Source organism: Marmota flaviventris, chromosome 2 (assembly GCF_047511675.1).
Source record: "Marmota flaviventris isolate mMarFla1 chromosome 2, mMarFla1.hap1, whole genome shotgun sequence".
NCBI lineage: Eukaryota > Metazoa > Chordata > Mammalia > Rodentia > Sciuridae > Marmota > Marmota flaviventris.
The window spans coordinates 186,754,340-186,780,118 of NC_092499.1; the positions used below are offsets into that span (position 1 = coordinate 186,754,340).

The window sequence follows — 25,779 nt, forward strand, 5'->3', positions numbered from 1 at the left end:
GGGTACGGCCAATCCAGCAGGCTGGGGTTCAAACAAGGCCTGGTGCCTGACTCTGAACCTCAGATGTCAAGTCTTGTTACAGAAACTATCAACCTTTAAAAAATGAAAATGCATATTATGCTTTGACTCAACTCTCATTAATAACTTAATTATTCAAAATCTCTTTTATTTATTAAGATACACCTGCCCCTGAGGTCCATAGCACTAGAAACAGAGATTCTGATTTTAAAAATTGAAAGCAATTAAAATATATATATATATACACACACACACACACACACATACATACATATAAAGTTTAAAGAAAAACAGAAAGCAAAAATCATTAAAAAGAAAGCAGAAAAAAACAAGCTTATTTCTTCTAGCTAAATAGCCTTAAAAATGAAAGTGCCTCCAACCACCAGTTGATGGTACTTGCCAATATTCCCTCTTATTCATTTATCAAGGGCACATTTATTGAGTACCTACTATATACTATGCTAGTTGAAGGGACTAAGAAAGTGTTCTCAAACGCGAGCCTCATGATTAAGGAGTTTGTCAACTTAGTGGGGGAGGCCTAGACACAGAAGTGGAACTTCAAGGTCTAGAAAGTGGGGAACACAGAGTTTTGTGTAGTGACATGAATGACGGATTAAGAGAGTGAATGAGGGCTGACTAGTGGACAATGGGAAAGAGTGTTTCCATTAGAGAGAACGGCAAGACTGAAGGCAGAGATCCTGGGCGAGCTGCTGAGGCCCTGTCCTGGGTACAGTGAGTGTGGGGGGCAGGGTGAGCCGAGGAGGCAGCTGGGGTTAGAACACAGAGGTCTCTCGGCACGACTTTAATGCACTAATATTGAAACAACAGGGCTGAGCTCTGTAGGACATCCAAGTACAGAGTCTCTTTCCAGGATCATGGGAGGGTATTTTAGTATGAAATAACCAAAATTCATTCCCACTTGGGCTGGCCTCTGATAACAGGACCCACTTTTAATGTGCAACATGAGTAGGAAGCTGTGGCTCAGATCTTAGCTCCACCATGTGGCAGGTTGTCGGTTCCCCCTTAGCCTTGACTTCCTTAGTAGAATGGAGCCAACACTATGCAGCTCTCAGAATGCTGGAAGGATTCAATGAGAAGATGAAGGCATGAAAAGTGTCAGGACCTTAGGAGAAAGAGAAGACAGGCAACAGAGTGGGAGAAAATATTGCCAAACCCATAGCTGTTAAAGGACATGTATCCACCACATACAAAGAACACTTAATATTCAACAATAAGAAAACAGATAACCCTAGTAAAAAGATCTGGACAGACATCTCATCAAGGGAGACACACAAGTGACAAGCGTATGAAAAGATGTTCAACATTCGGTGTCCTTAGGGGATTGCAAATTAACATGATAAGTGAGCTGTTGCTATAACACATGCACTAAAAAGGTCGAAATTCCCAAACATGGTGATCAATTGGAGCAGTGGGAATTCTCACTCATTGCTAGTGGGAATTCAAAAGAGCACAGCCATTTTGGAAGCCAGTGTGGCAGTTTCATACAATGCTAAACATAGTTTCACCAGGCTATCCAGCAATCGTACTTTTTTTGGCATTTACTCAAATGGATTGAAAACTTAAGTGCACATCAAAACCTGCACATGGGTGTTGTGGCAGCTTTCTTCATAATTGCAAACACTTGGGAGCAATGCAGATGTCCTTCCATAGATGAATGGATAGCCAGATTATGGTAGATCTATACAGTGGAATATTATTCAGTGATGAATAGAAATGAGTTCTCATGCCATGAAAGATGCAAAGGAGACTTCAGTGCATGTGGTTAAGGGAAGGAAGTCAATCTGGAGACAGCTAGGTATCCGGTGATTCCTACTGTGTGACATTCTGAAAAAGGCCAAACCAGTGAAAAAAATAATCAGTGTTGTCAGCGACTTGGACAAGGAGGTTGGGTAGAATAGATGAAGTACAGGGGACCTTTAGGGCAGTGAAGCTCTTTTACATATTACTGTAAAGGTGGACCTATGGCCTTATGCATTTGTCAAATCCTATAGAACTATACAACATAAAAAGTGAACCCTAATATAGGCTGTGGACCTTGGCTAATGATAGTGGATCCATATTGGCTCATCCATTGTAATAAATAAAAGTACCAATGCAAGATGTTAATAAAAGGGAGATTATGTGTGGGAAATCAGCGCTTGCTGCTCAGTATTTCTGCAATCCTAAAACTACTGCAAAAGAAAGTATTGGGACAATACCTGATATACAGCAGGTGCTTAATAAATGGTGGTTCAGAGATGGATGTGAGGCAGGCAATGACCTGGTGGCAGAAACACTGAGAAACCGGATGCTCTCCCTCTGCCCTTCTGTACCAAGTACAGACTCCCCTCCCTGCAGAGGCAAAGATCTGCTGTGTGCGCTCATTGCTCATCGGAGGACAGGATTCAACTACAGGGCCACCAGGAAGGCACTGTAAGGAGTGGCGGTGTCCTCATGGTTTATTTATTTCTTCTGGGAAATGCTAATATTATTCTGTGTCCCTTTCTTCTTCTAACTTTATGTAATTAGAAAGATAAAAAATTGTGTTTACCCACACGCACACGGAGAAAGATGGGGCGCAGGCGACACGGAGGAGTTTATACAAGGTAATTTACAAGCAGCCCGGAACGTTCATTATGCTCTATCTACATTTTGCAAGCCTGAAAAACAGCTAATTTGGCACTCCTCGTTTGATATTCAAGACAAGGAGAGAGTTGGGAAGAGTCACGTGGAGGGGAAGCAGACTCCTCAATGGTGCTCTGAGAGGAAGGCACCGGAGCCAGGTGCCCAGGTTCTCAGATGAGGTGGGAGATGGGCAAGGGCTGGATGGTGGGAGGAGGGAGCAGGTAGACGGGAGATGGAACTTCCAGGACTTGAAAGTCCAAAAACATTCCCTGCACATAGCGGTAGGGGAAGGTCTTCCCTCTTTTTGCAATTGATCTGTTCCTCCTTGCTTTATGACAAGGACCAGTGGATGTTGGTAAATATTTTACAAATAGTTCTCTGCGGGGCGGGAGGGAAGGACTCTGATCTGTATCATCTGCTGGTTTCTGTGGTGTAAATACTCTTACTATCACCAATTTAAAGCTACCAACACACATCAACCAGCTCAAAAAAATTTCTGAAAATTTAATGATCTTTTTTGAAAGTTAGTATGTATCAGCTACAGTGCAACATAGCTGCAAAACACCTTGATGATCTCACAGTGAGGGGCCACCTCCTTCCCACATAGTACCCTGATAACTACAGCCTTCTTTAACTTGCTCAAATGCATGATATCCACTCTGGCCACAGGACCTTTGCATATGCAAAGGAGTATTCCTATCCCAGGTTGAGAGTGTAGTTGGATCCTGCATTCTGATTCTTTCTTACCTCATACCTGGCCCCTCACCAAAGCTGTGAACTCAGTCTGTCCTGGGTCAAGATTGCCAACCAACTCTTGTCTTCAGTAGGAGGAAGCCAAGGGAGTGAGCTATGAAAGCAGACCTGAGATCTGCCACATCCTAATCTAACAAATTACCACTGTCCTGAACAGTGACTTGCCCAACCCTAAGAGGAAAAAAAAATCAAATATATCTTTGTAGACTTGCTGCAAACATCAGAATAGGTCAGATATGAAAGCCCTGATATGTTGTAAGAATCAGCACAGATATGAACGTTGGTTTTTATTATTCTAGACCAGGGGTGCCCTAAATTTTGTGCTGCGCCAATACCATGAACATGCGCCTGGGAACTTGTTAGAAATGCAAATTCTTGGACCTTCCTGCAGACTTCCTGAATCAGAAATTGGCACGGGGCCTTGGTATTGTGTGATAATTAGGATGCACACTTGGGTTTGAGTAGACAGAATAATCAATGTTCAGCTATTTAAAGGAGAGGTGCCCTGGGTGTTCACTTTGATCTCTCTTGGGAAGGACCAAAAGATCTTATTGGAACCAAGCCATGCATTTAGAGACGCACAGAAATCCACCTGTAGAGAGGCAAGATGGACCAGGCGCTATACTGGAAGCGGTATGGACACTATACCATTTGATTCTCAGGCTAACTCTGAGAGGTAGACATCACTACCTCATTTTATGAAAAACCCAAGCCTCCTTATAACTCAGGAGAAGTTACAAGCTTCCATACAGAGTGGTGGGGTCCTTGTCTTTCCTTGAGCCCTGAGACCAGCTGCCTGCCCACCCTTTGGTGCCAGGCTCCTCCAGCCCCCACTTCCACCCATATCTCAGTCTCCAACACTGGTCCCCACCCCATGGCAGACCCAGGCCCACCCGGCGCCCACTACACAGTTCTAACTCAGGACAAACTAGAGTTCTCCCGCCCTTTCTCCATCATCAGCTGTGACCCAATAAATCAGTCATCTCAGGTCACATGCGCTTCAAGAGAGAATCACTCCAAAGAGGTGGGGCTGGGGAGAGCCTATCATTTGGATACTTGACGTTCTTTCTTCCTGTCTTCTGGGCACTGCAGAGGATAAAGAAAAGGGACCATTTTTCAGGGAAAAGAGATTTGACTCATTACAATGAATTGTGGAGCTGAAAAGCCATTTCCTAGAAGTATTGGAAATGTTAATGCCGTCCTCCTGCAGGAGTGGACTGGGAGGAGACGGGTAATTCCGCGGAGACGGCCCAGGTACCCCATTGAAGCGAAAGGTCTGCACACTCAATCTTGATTGAATTACCATTATCAAGAGAGAGGGTGGCTTGGGCATGACAGGGAGACAGCCCAGCATTCCGAATGTGCACCTCCTCTCCATCCCCTCCTGAAGTTGGGCCTCCGGGAGGAAGTGCTCCCATTTGGGGACAGGGAGGGGGCTGAGGCGTAGAAGTGGGAAAGCTCAGGAGAGGAGCCGGAGGGGCGCTCGTCCCCCTGACCCACCTCCTTAGCAGGTTGACCAGGCAATGGCCCCCTGAGGGGCCTTCCCAAGACGACAGGAAGGTTTCCTAATTGAATTCCTTCAGAAGCAGAACCTGAGCCAAGGATTTGGGTGCTTTTAGGTGATCTGAGACATGATCCCAGGGAACACCAGGAAAGAGAGAAGGAAGTGAGGTGAAGAGAAAAGGAAGCCCCCGGGGTGTGGCACCCAGCAGTGACCACTGTGGAGAACTGGGGCTCTATCCTGCTGAGGGGGTCAGAGAGAAAGTACAGAACATGCACCTCCAAGCTGTTCCTCCTCAGGGCACAGGGAGCTGGGTACTTATGCAACTATCAGGCATTGACCGAGGGCAGCTTTTGGAGGGGGACATTTAATTTCCTGGCACTTCTTGTCTGTCCTGCAAGCACCCAGAGGAGGCTCAGCTCCCAGAATAGGTCCTCGGAGAGATACACGGGTTGGCGGTTGGAATCGGGACCAGCATGTATGGAAGTGGGGAGTGTTGGGGAAAGGGCAGAATCCAGTGATTTCTGTGCCAGGAGAGGTCTGCAGGGCACAGACCAGGGCCACCCTCAGAGATGGCAAAGAATGGAGGCCAAGACCCCAGAGCAACGGATAAGGTACCCATTGTGTCATCCCATGCTGTCTCCTCAGGGATCCACAGAGAAACCTGCTGTGAGTAAAGGCCTCTGGGTTTGTCCTGAATCTGGGTTCCTCCTGGGAGTCCAGTTCCTCTGTGCACAACATCACGCACCTGCTCCGGGAAGGGAGTACCTGTTCCCGGAGGTTGGCCCTTGGCAGCACCTTCTCCCCCTCAAGCCTAAACCCATCTTGATACAGAGAATTCCTTGGCAAGGAGCATTAAGCCACAGATGAGAGCTTTGGTCACAGTTGTCCTTCAGGCTTGACGCATGACCTTGGGCAGCCAGTCTTCTCTCTGCACCTTCTCTCCTTGCCCATGAACTCAGAGACTAGACTAGACCTTATGTAAATTCATAAATCTCTGACTCAGGCTCCACAGCAGATTCAGATTCCATATCGTTCATCTTCATTAGGCCTCTTTAACCTGAGATCTGACCTGAACTCCCCTTGCAGAGGGGACACTGAGGGTCTGAGAAAGGAAGGGACCTTGCTGAAGGTCAGGCACAGATAGATGACAGAACTGGGATTAGGACTTGGCTCTGTCTGCCTAACCAGGACTCCAGGACACCTGGGCCCAGTGGCTTTTCCCAGATTGGGTAAACCTGCTGGTCATATTGTGCCCCTTCTTTACCTGGCTGAGCTCTAGAGGTAGGACTGGAGATCCTCAGACTTCGGCAAACATCGGGCTCACCTGGAGGGCTTCCAAAAATACAAACGCTGGGCCCTGCCCCAGGCTCCTGATTCAGTAGACCTGGGGTGGAGGATGAGCATTTCTAAGGAGTTTCCAGGTGCTCCAGATCCTCTGACTTAGGCTCAGCCCATAGAAAGCAGTGACAGAGGAGTAGGCAGAGGGAGGACAGCAGGGTCAGGGTATTGTCCCTTGGTGGCTGCCATTGGTGGGGTCACCACAATGGCTGTCTTTCTTTCTCTGGGTCCTGGTCACCTCTCCCTGTTTACCCCAGGTACTGCACTCTCCCTTGCTAGGTCTCTCCTGCATTGTGTCTGTAGAAAGGGTCTGCTGAGTATCTCCCTTCAAATTCCTCTCTGAGGGCACCCTCTGTTTCCTGCTGGGATCTGGGGCTGATCCTGGAGGGGAGCCTCATTTAGTAAAGTCTGCAGCCTCCTGGTGAGCACTTCCTCTTTGTGTCACCCTCTTCCTGCTGGCCCAGGAAGCGGATGCTTCAGCACACCTGAGCCCCTGTCTGGGCCCTGGAGCTACCTGAGAGCAAAGGACTCTTTGTTCTTATGATTCATTTCCTTGCCTTTCACTTGTTTCATCCCCACCCCCTGGAAGCCCCACTGTCTCAATGGCTAAATTCTAAACAGAATCATTTGGAAGAAAGGGCCGGTTTCACCAAGGTTTCTCTCTCTGTTCATTTGCAGGCACCGCCCGCCCTCCCTTCCCCTGTAGTCTTTCCTGTTCTCCTCGGCCTGGGCCTTTGTCCTCCACTCTGGCCTCTCGGTGGTGCTCTGGGTTCCTTAAGATGCTAATCACACCCGTTTTTCTTTCTTTTTTTCTTGAGCCAAGAATATTTCTATTTATCAAGGCATGGCAGGCTTGGCCTCAGGGAGGGACACATACAAGGGCAGGAACACTTGCCACTCCAGGGGCTGCTTCTCTTTTACCTTTCTCATTTCAATTCCAGAACGCCCCCCTACGGCACCCCTCCCCTCCTTTTATGTTTCCCCTTTGTGTCTCTCTGCTTTCTGAGTTGGCTGGCTGACAGGGGGGGCGCCATACCTAGTGCAGACTGGCTCTGCCCCTGATCCTTTGCATCACTGACCTTCAAATGAGAAATGAGATTCAGGTTTATTTAAACCCAACAAAGTGGTGTCATTACGGTACTTGAATTCTCTCTGCCTCCGCTTGGGTTTCCCCTGAAGTGGGTGCCAGACTGAGAGGCCAGGCAAGCAGGTTCTTAGGAGGAACAGGGAACACCCGTAGGGAGGAGAGGTCCGCAGGGAGCGGGTGGGCTGTCAAGCCCCGTCACCAGGGTGGACCACTGCAGCCGAATCCCTGTGGGAACTCTGGAAAAGTCAGTGGCACATGCACTTCTGGGGATCGGCCAGGAAGCTGGGGATTTCACTGCTTCTCGGGGACACTGATTGGTCAGCGTGGGCGGGCTACCTGGAGCCTGGGCACAGCATCCTTCCCCTGCTATGGAGAAATCCCTGGCGGAGATGCAGTGAGGGCAGAGCTCGGGTGAGACCAGGGGGCACTCAAGCAAAGAGGAGAGTGCACAGCACCGACAGCCAAGAGCGAACCCTCCTCAGATGGCCTCACTCCTCTCCCCCAGTCCTGTCCCACATGCCCATCTGCCAGCCTCATGTGCTTAGTTGATGCTGAGCTGTGGGGACAATAGCTTGGCTTCTGACCTTCGGCCCCCTAAAGTTTAGGCCTGGGGACGTGGCTGTTCAGGGTGCTCTGGTCATAGTTTTTTTTTGTTGTTGTTTTGTTTTCATGTCTGTGCAACATGCCTAGGAGGAAGACATTGTAAAAAAGATTTTACAGAGACTAAGGACTAGGGTCCTTGCTTAAGGTTGCACCCTATGATTTAGTGGACGCTGTCTGAATTCACAATCTGATAGAGAGAATGGAGATAAGACAGATAGTTTAGGGCACAGTGTTTCTGTGCACAAAAAAAAAAAAAAAATGATGCTAGGGACTAGTCCGAGCAAGCAGCCACCTGACCACAGAGCAGAGACTGCATCTCCCAGTGCCCAGTGCAGTACCATTCAAAGGAGGCCTACCCATCCTAAGTCTTAATACGTGTTTGCTGATGTTTGAATATCTCTTCCCAACACATCACTTGCAAGAAATCTTGCTGTCTGCATTGCTATCTTCCAAGAGACAAATTATAAATGTTTTCTGATTAGTTCCACCATTCATAGCCCATTCCTAAAATCAGCACAGGAAACAGCTAAGCTAAAACTTCTGCCTCTTTCTTCTTTTACAATCTGCCTGTGTCTTATTCTTTCTTTCTTCAAGTTTTTCTTAGGCAATGTCTAGACAGTCAAAGCAAAACAAAACAAAACTCTAAACTGTGCTAGAAATAATATGTCACTCAGGATCCTATTTGTTCCCACGCTTTGGCTCAAAGATCTGAGATCTGAGACCAGAATGGATTCCCCACACAATTGGCAAGATGTCCAAAGGTCCAGGGTGGCCACACTGAATCTGAATGGGCTGCTGTGGACTCCTGTTCTCATCAGAATACCTGCTCGGTGTTTGGTCTGAGATAACTTTGCTCCCCCTGTATTTAGGGTGTTTTGAAGGCTGTGCGTACCGATACTGGGTAGTGGTGATACTTGCGTGTTGCCCACGTGGGACCGTCAGTACTGGGGCAGCCTCTCTCTTCCTCTTCTCCCCACACGAGTATTGTCAATGCCTTTGTTCAGGCCTCATTATCCCTTGCACTAGTCTCTTGGCCCAGAGGTGAAAACATCACGGATTATTTGATAGCAAATTCTAGGCAAAGAACAATTTTTTTTTTTCCCCTGAGTTCCCAAAGCCTGGTGCCTAGCCATCCCAGAAGGGCACCTACAGGATATGATGTTCCCATATCGATTCTTGTTGCGGTTTCCATCTTCCTTGGCTGTGTCCCACGAAGCCGTCTGCCCCTCAGGTAAGGCCTACAACACAAGGACAGGTGGTTAGATAGGCCTGCAGCGAAGCACCTTCCAGGTGCAGATGAACAGCAACAGGGAAAGGAGAAGCCCCTTGTGACAGGACACTCAGGGCAAAGGGCTGTGTGGCCTTGGATGGGGAGAACACAGACTCAGCTGTTCAGTAGACTCCGTTGCTTGTTCAGTGACTTACACATGGTTGATATCTTCAGTGTGTCATGAGCCTATTGCCCAGTAGGGAAATGGTTTGTTCATTTGATCATTTATTCATTCATGTACTCAACAGATACCGATTGGTCCCCTGAATATGTTCTGGGCCCTGCTCTAGGTACTAGGAGTACAGAGAATTAGACAGGTCCCCTTGAGCAAACCCACAACATTTTAGATAGTCAAAGTGCTATGAAGAAAGCAGGATGAAGGAAAGGAGATGAGGAGTGGGAATTATGTCTGATCACGCAGGCTGAGAGGGCCTCTGTGAGAAGGTCATTTTTTAATGATGGGAAAGTTCCAGTCACCCCTAGGAAAGTGGGAAGTGCTTTCCAGGCAGGAGGAAGAGCAGGTGGCAAGGTGGCTGTCAGGCAGCAACCAAATAACCACATTCAAGGACTAGAGTGAGGTAGGGGGACGAGGGGTCAGACCTTCGAGAGGGAATGGGAGAGTCCCGATTGATTCAGGCCTCCAAGTTCCTGGGTAACAAAGGGAGTGTTGTTCTAAGTGTGATGGGAAAACATGAAGGGGCTCTGAGCAGGTAAATCCCTCATCCTGTTACACAAAGTATACTGTGGCTCGTGAGTGGACTCAGGCTCTAGGAAGGCCAGGAGAGAATTAGGAAGATTCGTTAGGAACATATCGCATGTCTAGGTGAGAAATGCTGATGCCTCGGACCCTTGGACAAGGCAGTCGCCGTAGGTGAGAAGAGTGACTGTTTTCAGGATATTGTTCAATTGAATATTGTTGACTTGGCCTGCCTCCGAAGCAGGCTCAGAGACAAGCAGTCTGTTGGGGAGGCAGTTCCAAGGATCCTGGTAGGAGAACAGGGAAAGGGAGACCATCAAGGGATGAAGCCAATTCAGGGCACATCAACAAACAAGCTGCCTCCATGTGCAACTGGACTTAATCCCGGGGGCACAGCTCATGTCCCAGAGTTGTCCCTCCAGAGATGAGATGTCTATCCATCAGTTCCCATCTACTACTGACCGAGAACAACTCTTGGGAACTCCCTAGAACTTCTGCCATGCACTATAGGCGAAAAGGTGCACATTGTTTTATTTGAGGAAGCCCTTAAGTGAAAAAAAATCAGGGGTATACAGAAGGAAGCCATCAGGGAGGTGTGCATGGGAACGGTGCATCTGGAGGGGACATGGATGGGGCCCCAGCACATCCACTATAGCCAGGGAGTGTGCAGGAAAGGGGAAGGAAGGCTGATCCCTTGAATGCCAGTTTACAGAACTGAGCGGAGAAGATGTCACTTACTGACCTGGAGAAGCCTGGGAGGGAAATGGGATTGTGAGGCAGGAGTGAAGCTCCAGCTTTGAGTCCATAAAGTGCTTTGGGCAGTCCCGGCACTGAGGGCTGTGTACGTTCTAACAAGCTCAAATTAATAACATACTAATCATGGCTGCCAGGTTTGAGGTGTTGAGTAGAAAGCTGGACACAGAGGTCCAGAGCTTAGCGGGAGAGAGGAGATAGGAGCCATCCGTTAGTTTAAGAGGGTGGCAGCCACAGAGAAGACAGACAAGCGGACGAACCCGTGGGATGACTTAGCAGAGTTATGAGCCAAGTGGTCTGGAATAAAGGGGAGGTGCGGCGGCGCAGGGATGCAGCCAGTTGTTTTATGGAGAGGGAGGTTGGGTGCAGGAGAGAGTGGGAACAGCTTTAGAAAACCCACAGCAGCATGAAGGTCAGGCCATGCTCTGACTACTGTGTCCACCCTGCCTTGGGTGGAACAGACTGAATGTCCTCCTCATGGCCCCTGCATTGCTTCTGAGATGGGACTGGCAACTGCTTCAGCCTGTACAGTTTCTGTTAGCAGTGCTGGGAGCAGACCGTCACTTGGGAACACACCAGCCTGGTCTTTGCCCATCTACTTCTTGGTAGGCTCATCCTAAGCAAGGAGGAACATGAACCAGACTGGACAGGAATATAATGATGCAGAGGGCCATGCTAGGAGCAGGCAGGGCCACTCCTGTGGGAAGACCGGGGCTTGTGTACAGTGCTACCCTTCTTGTTTCCATGCTTCTGGGTTAAGACAAGCTGGGGAGGTCTTTTTCTAGAGCAGGGGTTTGCAAGCTTTTTCTGTGGCGAGCCAGATGGTAAGTCTCTGTTGCCAAGATTCGAACATCTACATCTGGGTGTGACAAAGTGTTTTGGAGAGAGGACAGGGTTTGCCTTCCAGGTGCAGCGCTTATCACTTATTATTAATTACTCTCCTCTCCTTTCTCCTCCTCCTTCTCCTCTTGCTCTTCATTTAAAAAGACTGCTACCTTGCACCCCTCTTGCCGTTGGCTCAGGATACCTCTAGACCACAAACGCTTCTTGCTTCTGCACCTAACTCCTGGAATTCAGATTCTAGCCCATGGCCTTCTCTCACCCCAGCCAGGTGGCTCCAGCTCCCCTCAGGTGACTTGCCAGGTCTACTGCTGTGTGCCAGCCTTAGTGGCAGCACCGGGTTTCTTGATGTTCAAGCTGATGCATTTCCTGCCTCTGTGATAAAAGCTGACTATTCATCCCAACACATTCCCCCAGAGTGGTGTAAAGCCAAGGGCAGCAGGCTCTGGTTTTTCCATACTAATGTCTTGGGGGAAAAACCATTGTTCTGTGTACCCAGTATATGCCAGGGTTTGCATTACAGTGACCTTAAGATCTCTTGATGGCTGCATAGTAGAATTACTCAGGGAGGCCTTCAGACTCCCAAGGTCAAGGCCTTACCCTAGGTGGACAGGGAAGAAAGACTCAGGTGAGTCACATCCCTGTTTACAGCTCCCCAAGTGATTCTAACGTGCAGCCACAGTTCTTGCAAAGAGCGAATTTCCCTGGAGAAAAAACTTTACCACAAGTCTCCTCTTTGGTTTCGCTGGCTTTTGTCTCCTCCAAGCCACCCTCCACTGTAATCAGAGAGATCTTTCCAAAATGTGAATAGAACCCAGTGACTCCCTTGTCATTGTCTTCAGGACAAAATTCAAACTCTTTGATAACAAGTCTTTTATGCCTTCACCCCAAGGGTGCCTCCAGTCCCACTTTTTGCCCTTATTTTGATGGGTCGATTACAAGGTATCCCAACCATTCCTGTGGGAAGACCGGGGCTTGTGTACAGTGCTACCTTTCTTGTTTCCATTCTTCTGGGTTAAGACAAGCTCTTCTGTGTCTTGATGCATGCTTTCTCTATCTGAATTGGCCTGGTAAACTCCTATGTATCCTTCAAAACCTGGTGCAAGCATCTTCTCCTTTGTGAAAACTGTCCACCCTTCCTCACGGCTTCCCCACAGCTCGAGTTGGTTTCTTCTATTATTAAGTGGATATCTTTGCATTGAATCATCTAAATGTCTGTCTCCCAACCTGGTCATGGGCTTCTCCTGGGAAAGAATCTTATTCATGATCAAATCTCCAGGACCCAATGCTGGCTTTGCAATTTATATGTGCTCAAAGGATCCATTTGGAATGAATGAATGAATGAAATAATTAGATAGAGATCCTGGAATCTCACAGGTGCATGTGACCTTGGAAATCATCTCTCTGGATTCCTGTCTACGTGCCTTTCAGGCATCCAATAAGTTGATGCACAGCATCTATCCCTTGGACACCCAGAGTGGCAGAAGGCTCATCACCTCCCAAATCCTCCTGCCTCTCTTTTGAGTAGAGCATGGCCCCAATTTCTTTACTTTGCCTTCCTGTGCCCCATGAGGGCTCACAGAACAAGCATGGACCCTCTGTTCTGTGATACTGAAGAGATTGGATGAAGTCCCTCCTGCCACTCCCAGGACTGAACATCAAGGCCATGCCCTCTGGGACACACCCCAGCAGGCATGCAGCCACCCCCTGACACAGCCCAGGAGCCCCTATCTCCCCGTCCTGGGGGCTGAAGGGGACCCAGGGGGCCTGGGGACTGTGATATGTTGACAGAGGCAAAGAGGCAGTGCCTGATGGAGCCGCCCAAGGGGCCTTGGTAATGACCCCTAATTGGCAGGCTTTGATCACACATCTATCTCCCTTCCTAGGGAGCGTCAACCTAATAGGGGATAATCTCTTCAAGGAAAAAGAATCTGAGGGGGTGAAAGTAGGAAAGGAAGACTCATCTCCATCTTCAAAGTGAGCGAGCCAGGGGCATTATTTTTACATTAGTGGCTAGTTACAGTAGATTGACCAGGGAATGGTGGCAGTCATTAGGAGCTAATCACATTCTTTTGAAACCAAAATTGCCACCTCATTATACTCATCCATTATCAATCTCCTCTCTCCTTCTCTCATCCCTTCCTCCTCAGTGAGCGCTATTTTTACTTTTCTATCCAAGTGCGGAAATGTTTCCTACTCTTCAGTGTTGCTTTCCTAAGGTGGTCACTCTTTTTTATTTTTTTAGTCCAAAAGGTGCATTTGGAGATGTCCTTGTCCCTGGAGAGCTGAGTTCCAGTATCCACAGAATCCCTAAAAGTTGGATTTGGAAGGGTCTTTCGAGAAAAATCTGAGCTCCTTTATAGGTCTGCAAAGTGGGGTCCAGAGGCAGGAAATGACCTGCCCAGCCACACCCAAACCTGCGGCTCCCGCTGGCTCCTTTCTCCCACAGAGACCACCTGACTGATGCCACCAGGGCTGGGTGAGGTCTAGGGACAATGGCAGGTGGATGTGACAGACATAATCTAGGATTTGTTCCAACCCTGGGAGGAGCAAACACACAGACCATTGTTTGCCATGGGTGCTGCGGAGGCAGGGAGCAGGGTGTCAGGGCAGACAGGGCCAGGGCTACTCGAACAGGATGGCACGGGCAGGATTCCTTAAAAAGGTGAGATCTGAGGGCTGGGGATAGAGGTCAGTTGGTAGAGTGCCTGCCTCCATGCAGTAGGCCCTGGGTTCAGTCCCCAGCACCCCCCCCACACACATGGGTGATATCTGAGGAGGAGAAAAGCAGCCCCTGGGGAGCTGGTCTTGCACTCAGAGCCGGGTCTTGGTGCTCTGTGCTGATCACAGTGTCACAGAACACCAGCATGAGACAAGGCGGCTCTGAGATCATGATGGAGAGAGAGGAAAGCAAGAACATTCTGTGGTCACGGCTCAACAAGGACAGCCATGTGGGCACTGTCCAAGCCAAAAAATGACCAGGCGTCCCCCACCCCACGCTGGCTGATGTGAGTGCCTAGTGCGTCTTTGCCAGTTAATATTAGGATGCCCGACCACGCCACTTCCTGTGGTGTCCATTCTGGAACGGCGCCTCGCATTCTCAAACTCTTTTGCACAACACTCATCACAGCTCCTGTCCTACGGGTCCTTTCTTTCTTTTTTTTTTTGCGTGGGGGGATACCAGGGATTGAACTCGGGGGCACTCAACCACTGAGCCTCATCCCCAGCCCTATTTTGTATTTTCTTTAGACATACGGTCTCACTGAGTTGCTTAGCACCTCACCATTGCTGAGGCTAGCTTTGAACTTACGATCCTCCTGCCTCAGCCTTCGGAGCTGCTCGGATTACAGGCATGGGCCACGGCGCCTGCCTTCCTATGGGTCCTTTCTGACACCCTCTTCCTCAGGTGCCCTCAGTTCCCCAAGGACCTCACTGCACAAGTAACACCTCCAACCTGCCCAACCCCAGGTGTGTCCCTGCTGCTGTGTGGCTGGTGCATTGAGCTGAACACTGAAGGATGAGCAGGGGCCAACTGACCATGGCAAGGCAGCAGCAGGTGCAGAGCCCCTGGGAGGGAGGGAGGTCATTGTGTTCTAGAACTTGAAGGGGGACTCCCCAGAGCAGAGATGAGGGGGTGGGGGACACAGAATGTGGATTGAGAGATGGGTCAGGTGCTCAGTCCAGGTCTCCCAGACCCCAGGCCAGAACCCGAGTGTTACTTTAAGTCAGTGGAAGTGCTCTGGAGGCGTTTTAAAGATGGCCGAGCCAGCGCCAGCATCACGATACAGGGCTGGGAACGCTTGTCCCTGGAGGCCTCCCGTCATCCTCGTGGACAAGCCTCATGGATTTTAGGATGGAGTGATCACCTGGTGCCTACTGCAGAGTGACACCCTGTGGCTGCAACCCACGCTCCCGGCCACAAAGCTCAGGCTCCCTGAGCTAGTGGGAGGCTCAGGTGCCGTGACCACAAGCCACAGGCTTCTTACTCCCACAGGCGACCCGCCTCCTTCTCCCCACGTAGGACCTGGATTCCTAGCTAGAACTGAGGGTACCCCCCATGTCCTCTTGGCTGGGTCCTCCCACCTGTTGGGTTGGCCCTGCCGAGTGAAGAGGGTCTCCTTCTCTGGAACTAAGCCTTTCTGAGTGATGACCCGCATGGCGAGACGTCAGAACACAGAGCTTCCAAGAAGAGCTCCCCTCCTCCCTGAGGCCGAGGCATGCCTGTCCACTTCGCTTACCTGTCTGCCCCACTATCTGCAGCAGGCCCTGTCAGCTACCAAGCCTCCCTTCTCTCTCCCAGCTCGACTGCCTCCATGGAGATAATTGGATGTGATATGCCCCGGGGTGCAGCAAAACCAGGCCCGGGGATTGCTGATCAGGCAGTTCTGGGCAGGTGCTTCAGGGCACCGCGAGGGCCGATCTCCTCTGTGAGCCGTCCAGCCCACCAGGATATTCCCTGCCTCTGTCCACTGCTGTACTCTGTGCAGGTGAGACTCCAGAGTCTTCACCAAGGAGACTCCCTGTACCCAGGACTGTCATTCATTTTTCTTGTCAAGAAATACTTCTTGCCCACTAACTACACCCATGAATCAGGGGACAGGCAGGGCTTTGCAGAAGGCAAGCAGACTGGAGTGTTTGGATATTTTTACTGAAAATCGTTTTACCACTCCAGGTCTCAGTGAATTTTTCTGAAAACACCTTAGAGAACAATACGCCCTTCAGGTGAGGGGTGGGGAGGGATTAAACTCCTCCAGGGTGGCATGGGGAACTTCTCTGGCTGATGGAACGCTTAGGTATCCTGATCACGTTGGTGTTCACAGGATTCTGTGTCTTTGTTCAAACCCATGTCATGGTGCACCCCTTAAAAATAAATTTTAAAGTATCTAAATATTAAAAAAATGAAAAGATAACACAACCTGTAGGATTGTGTGATGATTACTGATTATATGAGATAGTGCCCAGGCACCAGGCAGAGGCACACAGTAGGTGTTCAGAGACTCTTCTGTCCCATGCCTTCCCAAGGGTGTGACCTTGAGTGTTTGTGGACTACTCCAGAGGGTACTCTGTACCCATTGAAATGAAATGTCCAGTTTATTGTCCCAAGAGCAAAGTTGGAACTCTGCCATGTCCATCTTGGTTTGTCTCAGACTAAAGTGGTTCTTGGGGTGCAGAACTTTCAATTTTAAAATTGGATCATTCATGGGAAACTGGGACAAGTTGGCTACTCTAGATATAGGAACATCATAGATGTAACTATAGACATAATATCCATGAAGAGGAAGAGAGTTTCGTGATCTGTTGGGAATCTAAGGTGTGCTCTCAATAGAGGGCCATGAGATCATTCAACAACCACATTGGCTGGAGTCTGTGGTCATGGTAGATGGTAAGGGCCACCATGGACAGCTGTATAGGTTGTGGCCAATTCAAGGACACCATATCTAAGGAAGCACTCTGTACCTGGCATTCATTGTAGATATCAATATATATTATAAACATTCTCTGGAAAATGACAGTCTGGTTCCTGGAGACAAGTGCACCTTTGGCTATTTCACTCCAATGTGCTGTATGAGTTAGAATGGCTTTGGCAGAGGCCAGGCTCACCACGGATGATACCTTCTGTCCTGAAAAGCACATGCCTGCCTTAGGGATTATAAATGTGGGCAGAGAAGGCAGGAGAGGATGACTAATGGCTTCTACTCTGAGTGGCATCAGGAGAGCAAATATTATTGCGTACCATGTCACTAAATAGACAGTAATTTATGAGTTCGGCTGGTGAAGCTGAGTAGAAAATCAGATTGCGGCAAGATGTGGGTATTTGTCTGTGACAGGGCTCGGATAGAGGCAGAACCGTTGAGTGCATGTTGGTGTTTGGAGCCACAATGCAGCCTTCAAAAGTCCCACTGAAAAGCCAACAGGTTACTTTTAAATGACAGGTTTTTTGGCCAGTGATTCTCAAACTTTGGTAGGCATCCAGATTGCTTAGAGAATTTGGTAGAATGCAGAGGCTCAGGCCCTACCTCGCATCAACAAGCTCATGGCTTGGTGTCTGGCAACAGCTCGGAGGCTGGTCTCCACCTGGGAGACTCAACCCACAGGGTAAAGGGAGAGCGGGAGTCTTTCTGGGTTGGCCTCTTTCTTCAAGAGATGTTGCCTTTCTCTGGATAGAATTGCTCTTTTCTAAAATGTGTTTTATTATCCATTGACAAGGTACCTGCTTACGGGATACAGTATGACATTCAACACACGGATACAATGTTTCATAATCAGATCAGGGTCATTGCAATATCTGTCACCTCAGACCTATCATTTCTTTGTGCTGGGAATAGTCAAAATCCTCTCCACTGGCTGTTGTGAGATATACGATTAATTGCTGTCGACTCTAGTTATCCTGCTGTGCTAGGGAATGTTGGAAATTATTCTTCCTAGCCAACTGCACCCTGTGCCCATTGCCCATCCCTCCCTCCCCCAAGCCTTTGCCAAGGCTCTGAGCACCACTATTCTATTCTCTACACTTTCAATATCAACTTTTTAGATTCCACATACCAGTGAGAATCTGTGGTATTTATCTTTCTGTGCCTGAATTATTTCATTTAACCTAGTGTTCTTCAGTTTCATCCTCATTACTGCAAATGACTCTTTCATTTTTTCATGGATGAGTAGTATTCCACTGAGCATATGCACCACATTTTCTTTATCCGCTCGTCTATTCATGGACACCAGGGTTGGTTCCTTCTCTTGGCTATTGCAAACAGTGCTGCAGTAAGAATGTGAGTGCAGATGTCTCTTGAATACACTGATTCCAGTTTCTTGGATACGTACCCAGTAGTAGGATAGCTGGATCGTGTGGTAGTTTTATTTCTAGTTTTTTGAAGAGCCTCCATACTATTTTATACAATGGCTGCACCAATTTGCGTTTCCACCAACGGTATCTCTTCTGCCGGCATTTGTCATTTTATTGCCTTTTGGATAACAGTCCTTCTAATTGGGGTGAGGAGAGAGCTCACTGGGGTTGTGATTTGCATTTTGGATGGACCTCTTCCTAATCACTTAAGAGTTTCTCACCAGCACTTTATAACTCAATTAACATTTCATATTTATCTGCTATTTCCCTGATGCTTCAGGGAAGAGAAATGAGTAAGACTATCCCTGCTTTCCAGCTTACCGGGGAAGCTCACACGAGGGTCCCGTGTCCCTTGAAGCTCGGAGCCCAGGGTCTAGGTGGTCTCTCCAGCATAGGTTTCTGCTCATTACCGCCAGTCCGTGTGGTGGGATGCGTGAAATTCCGTGTGACTATTTCTGGGCCCACAACTCTTATTAAACTTGAAATTGTCCAGGGATCAGAGGTATGGATTGTCAGAGGTCACGAAGACAAGACGACCTTGTTAACTCTGCTCCGGGACACGGCAAGGGGTGTAAGAGTCCCATTTTTCTCTCTAACTCCATCCCTTTTCACTGATGTCCTTTGAAGCCCTGGCTGCAGCATTTCACTTTCCCATGCTCCTGAGCTTTGTGCGTGTGCCCCCCTCTCTCTGCTCACGCGCTCTCCCTCTGCCTCATTCCCTACTTGTCTTCAACTCAATTGTCTTATCTTCTGTGAAGCTTCAGATGATCTTGACAATAAGGAGGGACCCAAAGCAAAAATAAGCAACAATAACAACCTGCCTATTCCCTCATCTGTGTGTCTCTACGGAATTTCAACTAGAGTTTTGTTCCTGAATCACGTAGTATAGTGAGGTCACGTGCTTCCTTTAAAGGAAAGTCTTTGTTTTCTTAGCCACTTGAATGACTAGAAGAGTGTCAGGTACACAATAGGTACTTAATTAATGTTTCTGGCCAGGTGAGTGCTTAAAGTGAAGCATATACCATCAGGCTTCAACAGTCCATGCTAACAAATAGTTCAGAGAAGATGAAACTGGGCCCCAGTAGAGAGAGAGTCTTGCCCAAGGCCACTCAGAATCTCAGGAGAGGGTGGAGCACCAGGTGTAGTCTCATGGTCAGGGGTTCTCCTATGACATCCCTTGAAAATTGCTCACTCAGGTTCCTGTTTTAAGTAGGGAAAGTCCTGTCTGCTGGACTTTAACAGGATTAGAAGTAGCCTGATGAAGATCATCCTGTCTCCCACGGGAGCTCTTTCCCTAGCCTGAAACCACGTGGGTTACGGATGCTTTTTGGCCACTCTCTGAAGAAGGCCCATTTTCTTCTTCTTTTAATCCAGGGGAGGTGAAATAAAATGAGCAGATGGAGCCCGGGTCTTCCATTTTGGTCATTATGAGTTTCCAGGGTTGAAGCACAGCCATGATTTTCCCATTCATGATTTGGGCACCTGCCGCCAATTTCTCACGCCCCTCCCAGAACCACTCTCTTCTGCAAATTTGAGAACTGGACCGTGATCCCTGTGGGGTCACCTGCAGGGGGATGCTCCTTGACTCCATTACTGATGGAGAAGAAAGAATGTGGAGGGGGGAAGCAGGGGTGTTCTCTGCCCCTGCTCAGGCACCTCTGGGCAGAGAAGGGGGTGCATCTGCAAGGTCACGCCCCACCAGGAGGCTGCCTGCCGCCATCATCCACAGGCGACCAAGAGCAAGATGGCAGCCTCGCCCCTCCACAGCCATCCACATGGCGTGTCCGCCCAGAGCTGGAAAGTGAACAAATGTTTGCTCTTCATTAGGCGGCATCATATTCCTCACAGCTGTTCCTTGTTGCCTTAAATAGTCCTAATGGAGCTATAATAACCAGACACCTTCTGGTCGCCCTACTGGGCTCGTTCCATTCATTAGGATGACAGGCTGTCCGCGTTGGACTGGGATTAACATGCTTCCTTCCTCCTCTTTATCATGAAGTCACCTTTTCCTGTTCTGCCTCATCTTCCCCAAACCTGCTGCTCTTCTCACCATGATGGTTGGGCTCACAGGGCCCCCAGAGAACCCCGTTCTCCGGCCCACATCTGTGAGCATGAGGTGACACACAGAAGGTGTGGGTTTTATAACCCGGGAAGGTTGGGGTATTTGGGGCTGGGAGAAGTAAGATGGGCAAGAGTTTAGATCACATCATGCCCCTGGACTTGAATGTGGCTGAGATCCATCATCTAGAGTGGATTTGAGGGTCAGCAAATAGAGCAGGCCAGAAGATGGTTCTGTGGACACAGACGCGGCACATGCTGGGGACTGCATGTGTGTCCTTAGACCAGTGGCTCTCAACTTTAAGAGCATGTTGTAATCAACTGGAGAGCTCAGAGAACACTGATCCCTGGGTCTCAGGCCTAGTGATTCTGATTTAATTAGTCTGAATTGTGGCCTGGGCTTCGGTGTTTTTAAAACTTCCTGCCCAGTGATTCCAATAGGCAGTCAAGACCAAAAACCCCTGACCAAGACCCAGATCCACAGGCAGGTGAAGTTGATTTGCCTTACTTAGGTCTCCTGGAGTTCCTAGGAGCCTAAAGACCTCAGACAATCACAGTGGCTAGAACTCGAGATTTGACCATGCGGGTACTAGCCCGAGACTAGGGTCCCACTGTCTGTGGGAAGGAGCCCCAGCTGGCCTGGCCAATAGATTCCTGTTTAGATTCTTAGAATATCATTGATAGAAGGGATCTCTGGATCACCTGGACCCCTTAACCTCATTTGTAAATACAGAACTGAGGCCCAGATACTGGAAGTGACCCTACTTTAGATCAACCAGAAACTCAATGAAAGCAACAGAATTCAAATCCAGGCATTTTGATTCTCAATTCAGGACGATTCATGTATTAATTCAAACAGTTGAACTTAAAATATATATCAAGACACTCAAGTTTTAATGCCAAAGAGAACAAGCTGATTTTATGGTGCTACATGCAGAGAGCGTGTGGGCTTGTCTGGGCTCTGAGCCCAGTCTCCTGCTGTGGACAGTCCTATCTTTTCCTTGAATTACTGTCCTGGCTGCCTACCTGCCTCTGGTATCTCTGCCCTGATCTCCAACAGATTGAAAATGCAAATCTTCTTTTAAAATCTTTCTCCTTTCTATGGCCCCTGTGGCTCCCAGAATAAAACCCAAATTCCTGAGCCTGCCAAATGCTCCCCTAGCCCCTCAGGTGGCCCCTGCTAACGGCTTCGGCCCCCTCTCCCTCCACGCTCCCTACCAAATCTCATACATCAAGCAGTTTCAGATTCTCCTACCTCAACCCGCTGCACACATGCTCATGTTGTAGCTTGTTCTAGTTCCTCTGCCCTGAAAATCCTTCCCTTCTTTCTTTGGTTATTCTTATTTCTTGAGCTTTGGTTGAGGCTCTGTGTCTTCCAGAAAGTCTCTGCCTATCTACCTTTCCGTTAGGCCTAATGCACCAACCCCTGCACAGTCATCTAATTCTGGCTAGACCTCTATCATGGCATTTTGTCAAGAAATTAAAACTATCAGTTTATAGGCCTGCTTCTGAGAGCAGGCTCCAAGCTCCCCATCAGGCAAGGCCTCTGCTTATTGCATTTCCTGTTTCTAGAACCCCCTACAGTGCATCTTCCTTAAAGTTGAAATTCTGAAAAGTTTGTCCCTTGGTCCTTTTTACATGCATGGTGACCTCCTCCTGTCATGTGACTTTAATATTATCAGTATGCCAAGGATTCCCAAAATTTGCTCTCCAGCCAGGCTTCCTTCCCAATTCCAAACCCACACAGCCAACTCCTGTGGCCTACACTAAGGTATTTAGTCTACACTGCAAGCTCGGTTCACACTGAGCTCCTGATGGCTCCAACTCTGTGCCACTGAAGTTTTCCATCTCTGTTGATGGCAAGTCCGCCTTCCAGTGGCTCAGGTACCAGCTCTGGAGCCATTCTGGGCTCTTTGACTCATGTGCCCTGTATTAGGAAATCTTGTTGGCTCTATCTTTAACATAGACGCAGACTCCAGCCGTTGTTTGCCACCCCTCCGCCGTGCCTGGCCCATGGCACTGTGGTCTCTACCTGGGTCACTGCAGTGTCCTGGCCATTGGCCTCCCTGCTTTTATCCTTGCTTCCCCCCTGCCCTGTTCTCAACAGGGTGGTTAGAAAAGCCTTTCAACAGAAGGTCAGATCATTAGCTCTGAAACTCTGCAGTGTCTTTCCATTCCACTCAGAGTAAAAGCCCAAGTCTTTACAAAGGCTTCTAATGCACGATGGCAGCAGAGGCCTCTTTATTTCAGTTTAATTTTCTGTTGCCTTTACCTTGCTTCCTCTACTCCTGCCAGCCCCGCCTCTTGGCTTCTGCTCCTGCAGGCCAGGCATGACCCGGAACTCTTGTCTGTCTTCCACCATCATCTCATTAAGGGCTGCCCTTCCGCCCCGTTTAGCAGTGGGACCTCCTTCACTTGGTGTTCCTGGGGCACACGGTGTCCCTCTCTTTTTCTGCTCTTTCTTTTCCCATGGTAGTTGTGGAAGGCTGTGCTATGCAGAGATCATATTTTCCAACATCTTCTATTTTGTATCTTCTTCCAGAATCTGGCCACCAGCTCTTCTCATCAAGAGATGGAATCTGGTTCCTCTCTCCCAGAATGGAGGAAGTCTCTACTTGCTTACAAGTAGATAGAATGTGCTAGGAATGGTGCAGTGCCAAGTTCAAGTATAAATCACAAAAAGTGATGCATTTTTTAACTGTGTCAGCTGGGAGGCTCCATTGGAGCTATGAGCCATCATGTATAAAGTCCACCTATGGTGAGGCTACCATGCTGTCAGGAAGCCCTGGCCACCTGAAGGGGCCATGTGTAAGTATTCCAGTGGCCTACATCGGCCTGGGAATGAGGACACTTTTGGAAGATTTCAGCCCCCCCAGCCTTGGAGGCTTCCCAGTCAAGGATCTGACATTACAGATTGGAGACAGATTCTGCTGTTGAAATTCCTAACCCATACAACCAATGACTGCAATAAATCAATTATTTTATGTTGCTCAGTTTGAGACAGTCTGTAACACAGCAAGTGGTATTTTTCACTAACACACCACATTCTCTAATATACATGTTTTTAAAATTCGTGCTTATTTCCTAATTCCCTTGGAAAAGAATATCAGCTTCGTGAGGGCAAGGATCTTTGGATCTTTTCTTTGTTCACCATCATATGGCAAATATGCAACATGGTCCTTGGAGATAGTAAATATTTACCAAACGAACATGTAAGTGATCATGCCACTGAATTAAATTTTAGAAGACACAGCTCACAGAAGCTGGGAGGTGCCTAAGATGTCAACTTGTCAATCCCACTCATTTGTACAGAAAAACAGAGCAGGATGGGTCAGTGGCAAGCCACAGACTACACCGAGCAGGTCAGTACGAGAGCCACGCTGGCAGCTTGGGAGTCTTTTATCTATACAGATCTGTGACTCGTGCTCAGGATAAATCCTAGATATCACTGGAACCTTTATAGTCAGAGCAAAACCCAGCTGAACTCCAACAACGTGAACTTTCACAGTGTAGAAACTAGCACAGGTTCATTAAGTGAAGTTTCCAACTAACACTCAGTTACTCAGAAAACGCAGTTACCTAGAAGCTGGGCATTCTAGCAGGCTGATTAATATAATTTGAACTAATTGAGGGCAAGGGTAGAGTCCTTAGAGATAATTTGGGTTGAGGTTCAAATGATGAAACAACACGTATTATTCGCTTCACAGTAAGAGAAGTTCATTTCTGTGCTAGAAAGTTGGGAAGATGCAAAGAGGGGTAAAGAAGAGATTTTTGAAAGGCAATCTACCCCACAGAGATGGGTGCTTTAAAAAAACATTCTGAGAATGAGATCAAATTATGTTATGTGCACATGCAAATATGGCATAATGAATCCCACTGTTGGGTATAATTACAATGTATCAATAAAAAATAAACAAATGAAGAAAAAAAGGAAAAAAAATAACATTCTGGAAAGAAATGTACCCAAGTACTCAAGTGCATTTGTATTTCTGATATCAATATTTAGATTACAAGTATGATTTGTACAGAATATGTGTTTCTTAGCCTTTACCTGGGTGAACTCTATTCTGAGAAACCACATATCTTCCTTAGTACTATTTGAAACTTTAAGATGAATTAATATGACAAATGACTTGGCACACCATCATAACATTGAATGTCTCTGCAAACAACACAGCATCTTCCTGACATTGACTCAATAAAGAGATTTGCATACATGTGTGTAAATGTGCACAGGTGGATTCCTTACATGAAGGTTGGGACATTCATCTCTCTGGGAAACAAGACCTAAGAATGGGAGGTGAAGAGATCATCTCCTTCAATTCTTATTCTAACAATCTTCCAAAACTTGTATACTAAGTATATAAAAAATGTTATCTTACTTAGACCATATTTGAAATTAACCGCTGGTTCTCCCAAGCTGGTAATTACTCACATCGTTGACATAAATGTTTTTGTTCTCATAAATATGTCAAATGTGTCCCTTACCACCATGTTTTATATTCTCATAAAGTTTTAGGAGCAGACAGGTCCTTAGGAATCACCTTATCCAAACTCTTCATTCAACCCATAAAGAATTTTAAAAGTCAGATAGCAAAATGATATGCTAAGATCACACAGTTTACCGTATTAGAATCCAGCTGTCTGGACTCCAATTTCAGCTCAATTTCATGACCTCACATGACTTCAGAAATATTGCTTTGTAAGCTCTTTCTCTGAATATAGCCCGAGAGATAAACTTAGTCTGCATTATCAAGAATGCCGAATGTGTGGAGTTTGAGTGTTCACTGCACCCAGAGAAACTGAACTGAACATATCTGGGACACATGCTGCCTGTGACTAACAAAAAAAGAAAGAAAGAAAGAAAAAGAAAGATAAAAGAAAAAAGAAGGGAGGAAGGAAAGAGAAAGAAAGGGAAGAAAAGAAAAAGCAAGCAAATAAGAAAAAAATGAGTACATCTTTGATTCGGAGCTTGGCCCACAGAAGATGCTCAAGGGATTGAGAAGGAAGGAGGAGAGGGAGAGAGAGGAAAGGACAAGTGAAGGAAGACAGGCTTGTTTTCAAGGCTGGACACAGCTGGATTCCCCCAGCAGCAGGAGAAGTGAAGAATCCCTCTTGGGGAGTGAGCTGCTCTTTGGTTCAGGAAAACATCTTAATGAGTTTTTCCTTCTGTTTTGTTTTACTTTCTGTTTATGGAAGGTGAGGTCTAATGGGCAAGGTCAAATGGGAAGGAGACAAAGAAAGCTAACTTGTTTCTGCATGATAAAGAAAATGTGGGAGTCTTTCCTTGGATGCTGGGGAGATGGTGGTTTGAAGAGTGGATAGAGACCTGTCAGGGCAGGAACCGGGGAAGGAAGTTCCAGTGAAGTGATGGCTAAGGAACTTAGAAGAA

At 47.7% G+C, this 25,779-nt stretch overlaps 1 protein-coding gene across 2 annotated transcripts in view; it reads right to left on the bottom strand.

The window, feature by feature from the left end:
- Nucleotides 1–25,779, bottom strand: part of Ptprt (protein tyrosine phosphatase receptor type T) — a 1,048,660-nt gene that overhangs the window by 45,543 nt on the left and 977,338 nt on the right. For both annotated transcript variants that reach the window (XM_027945221.3, XM_027945220.3), the window contains one exon: nt 9,079–9,166. In XM_027945221.3, the coding sequence (XP_027801022.1) occupies nt 9,079–9,166 (88 nt within the window). The remainder of the gene's footprint in view (nt 1–9,078; nt 9,167–25,779) is intronic.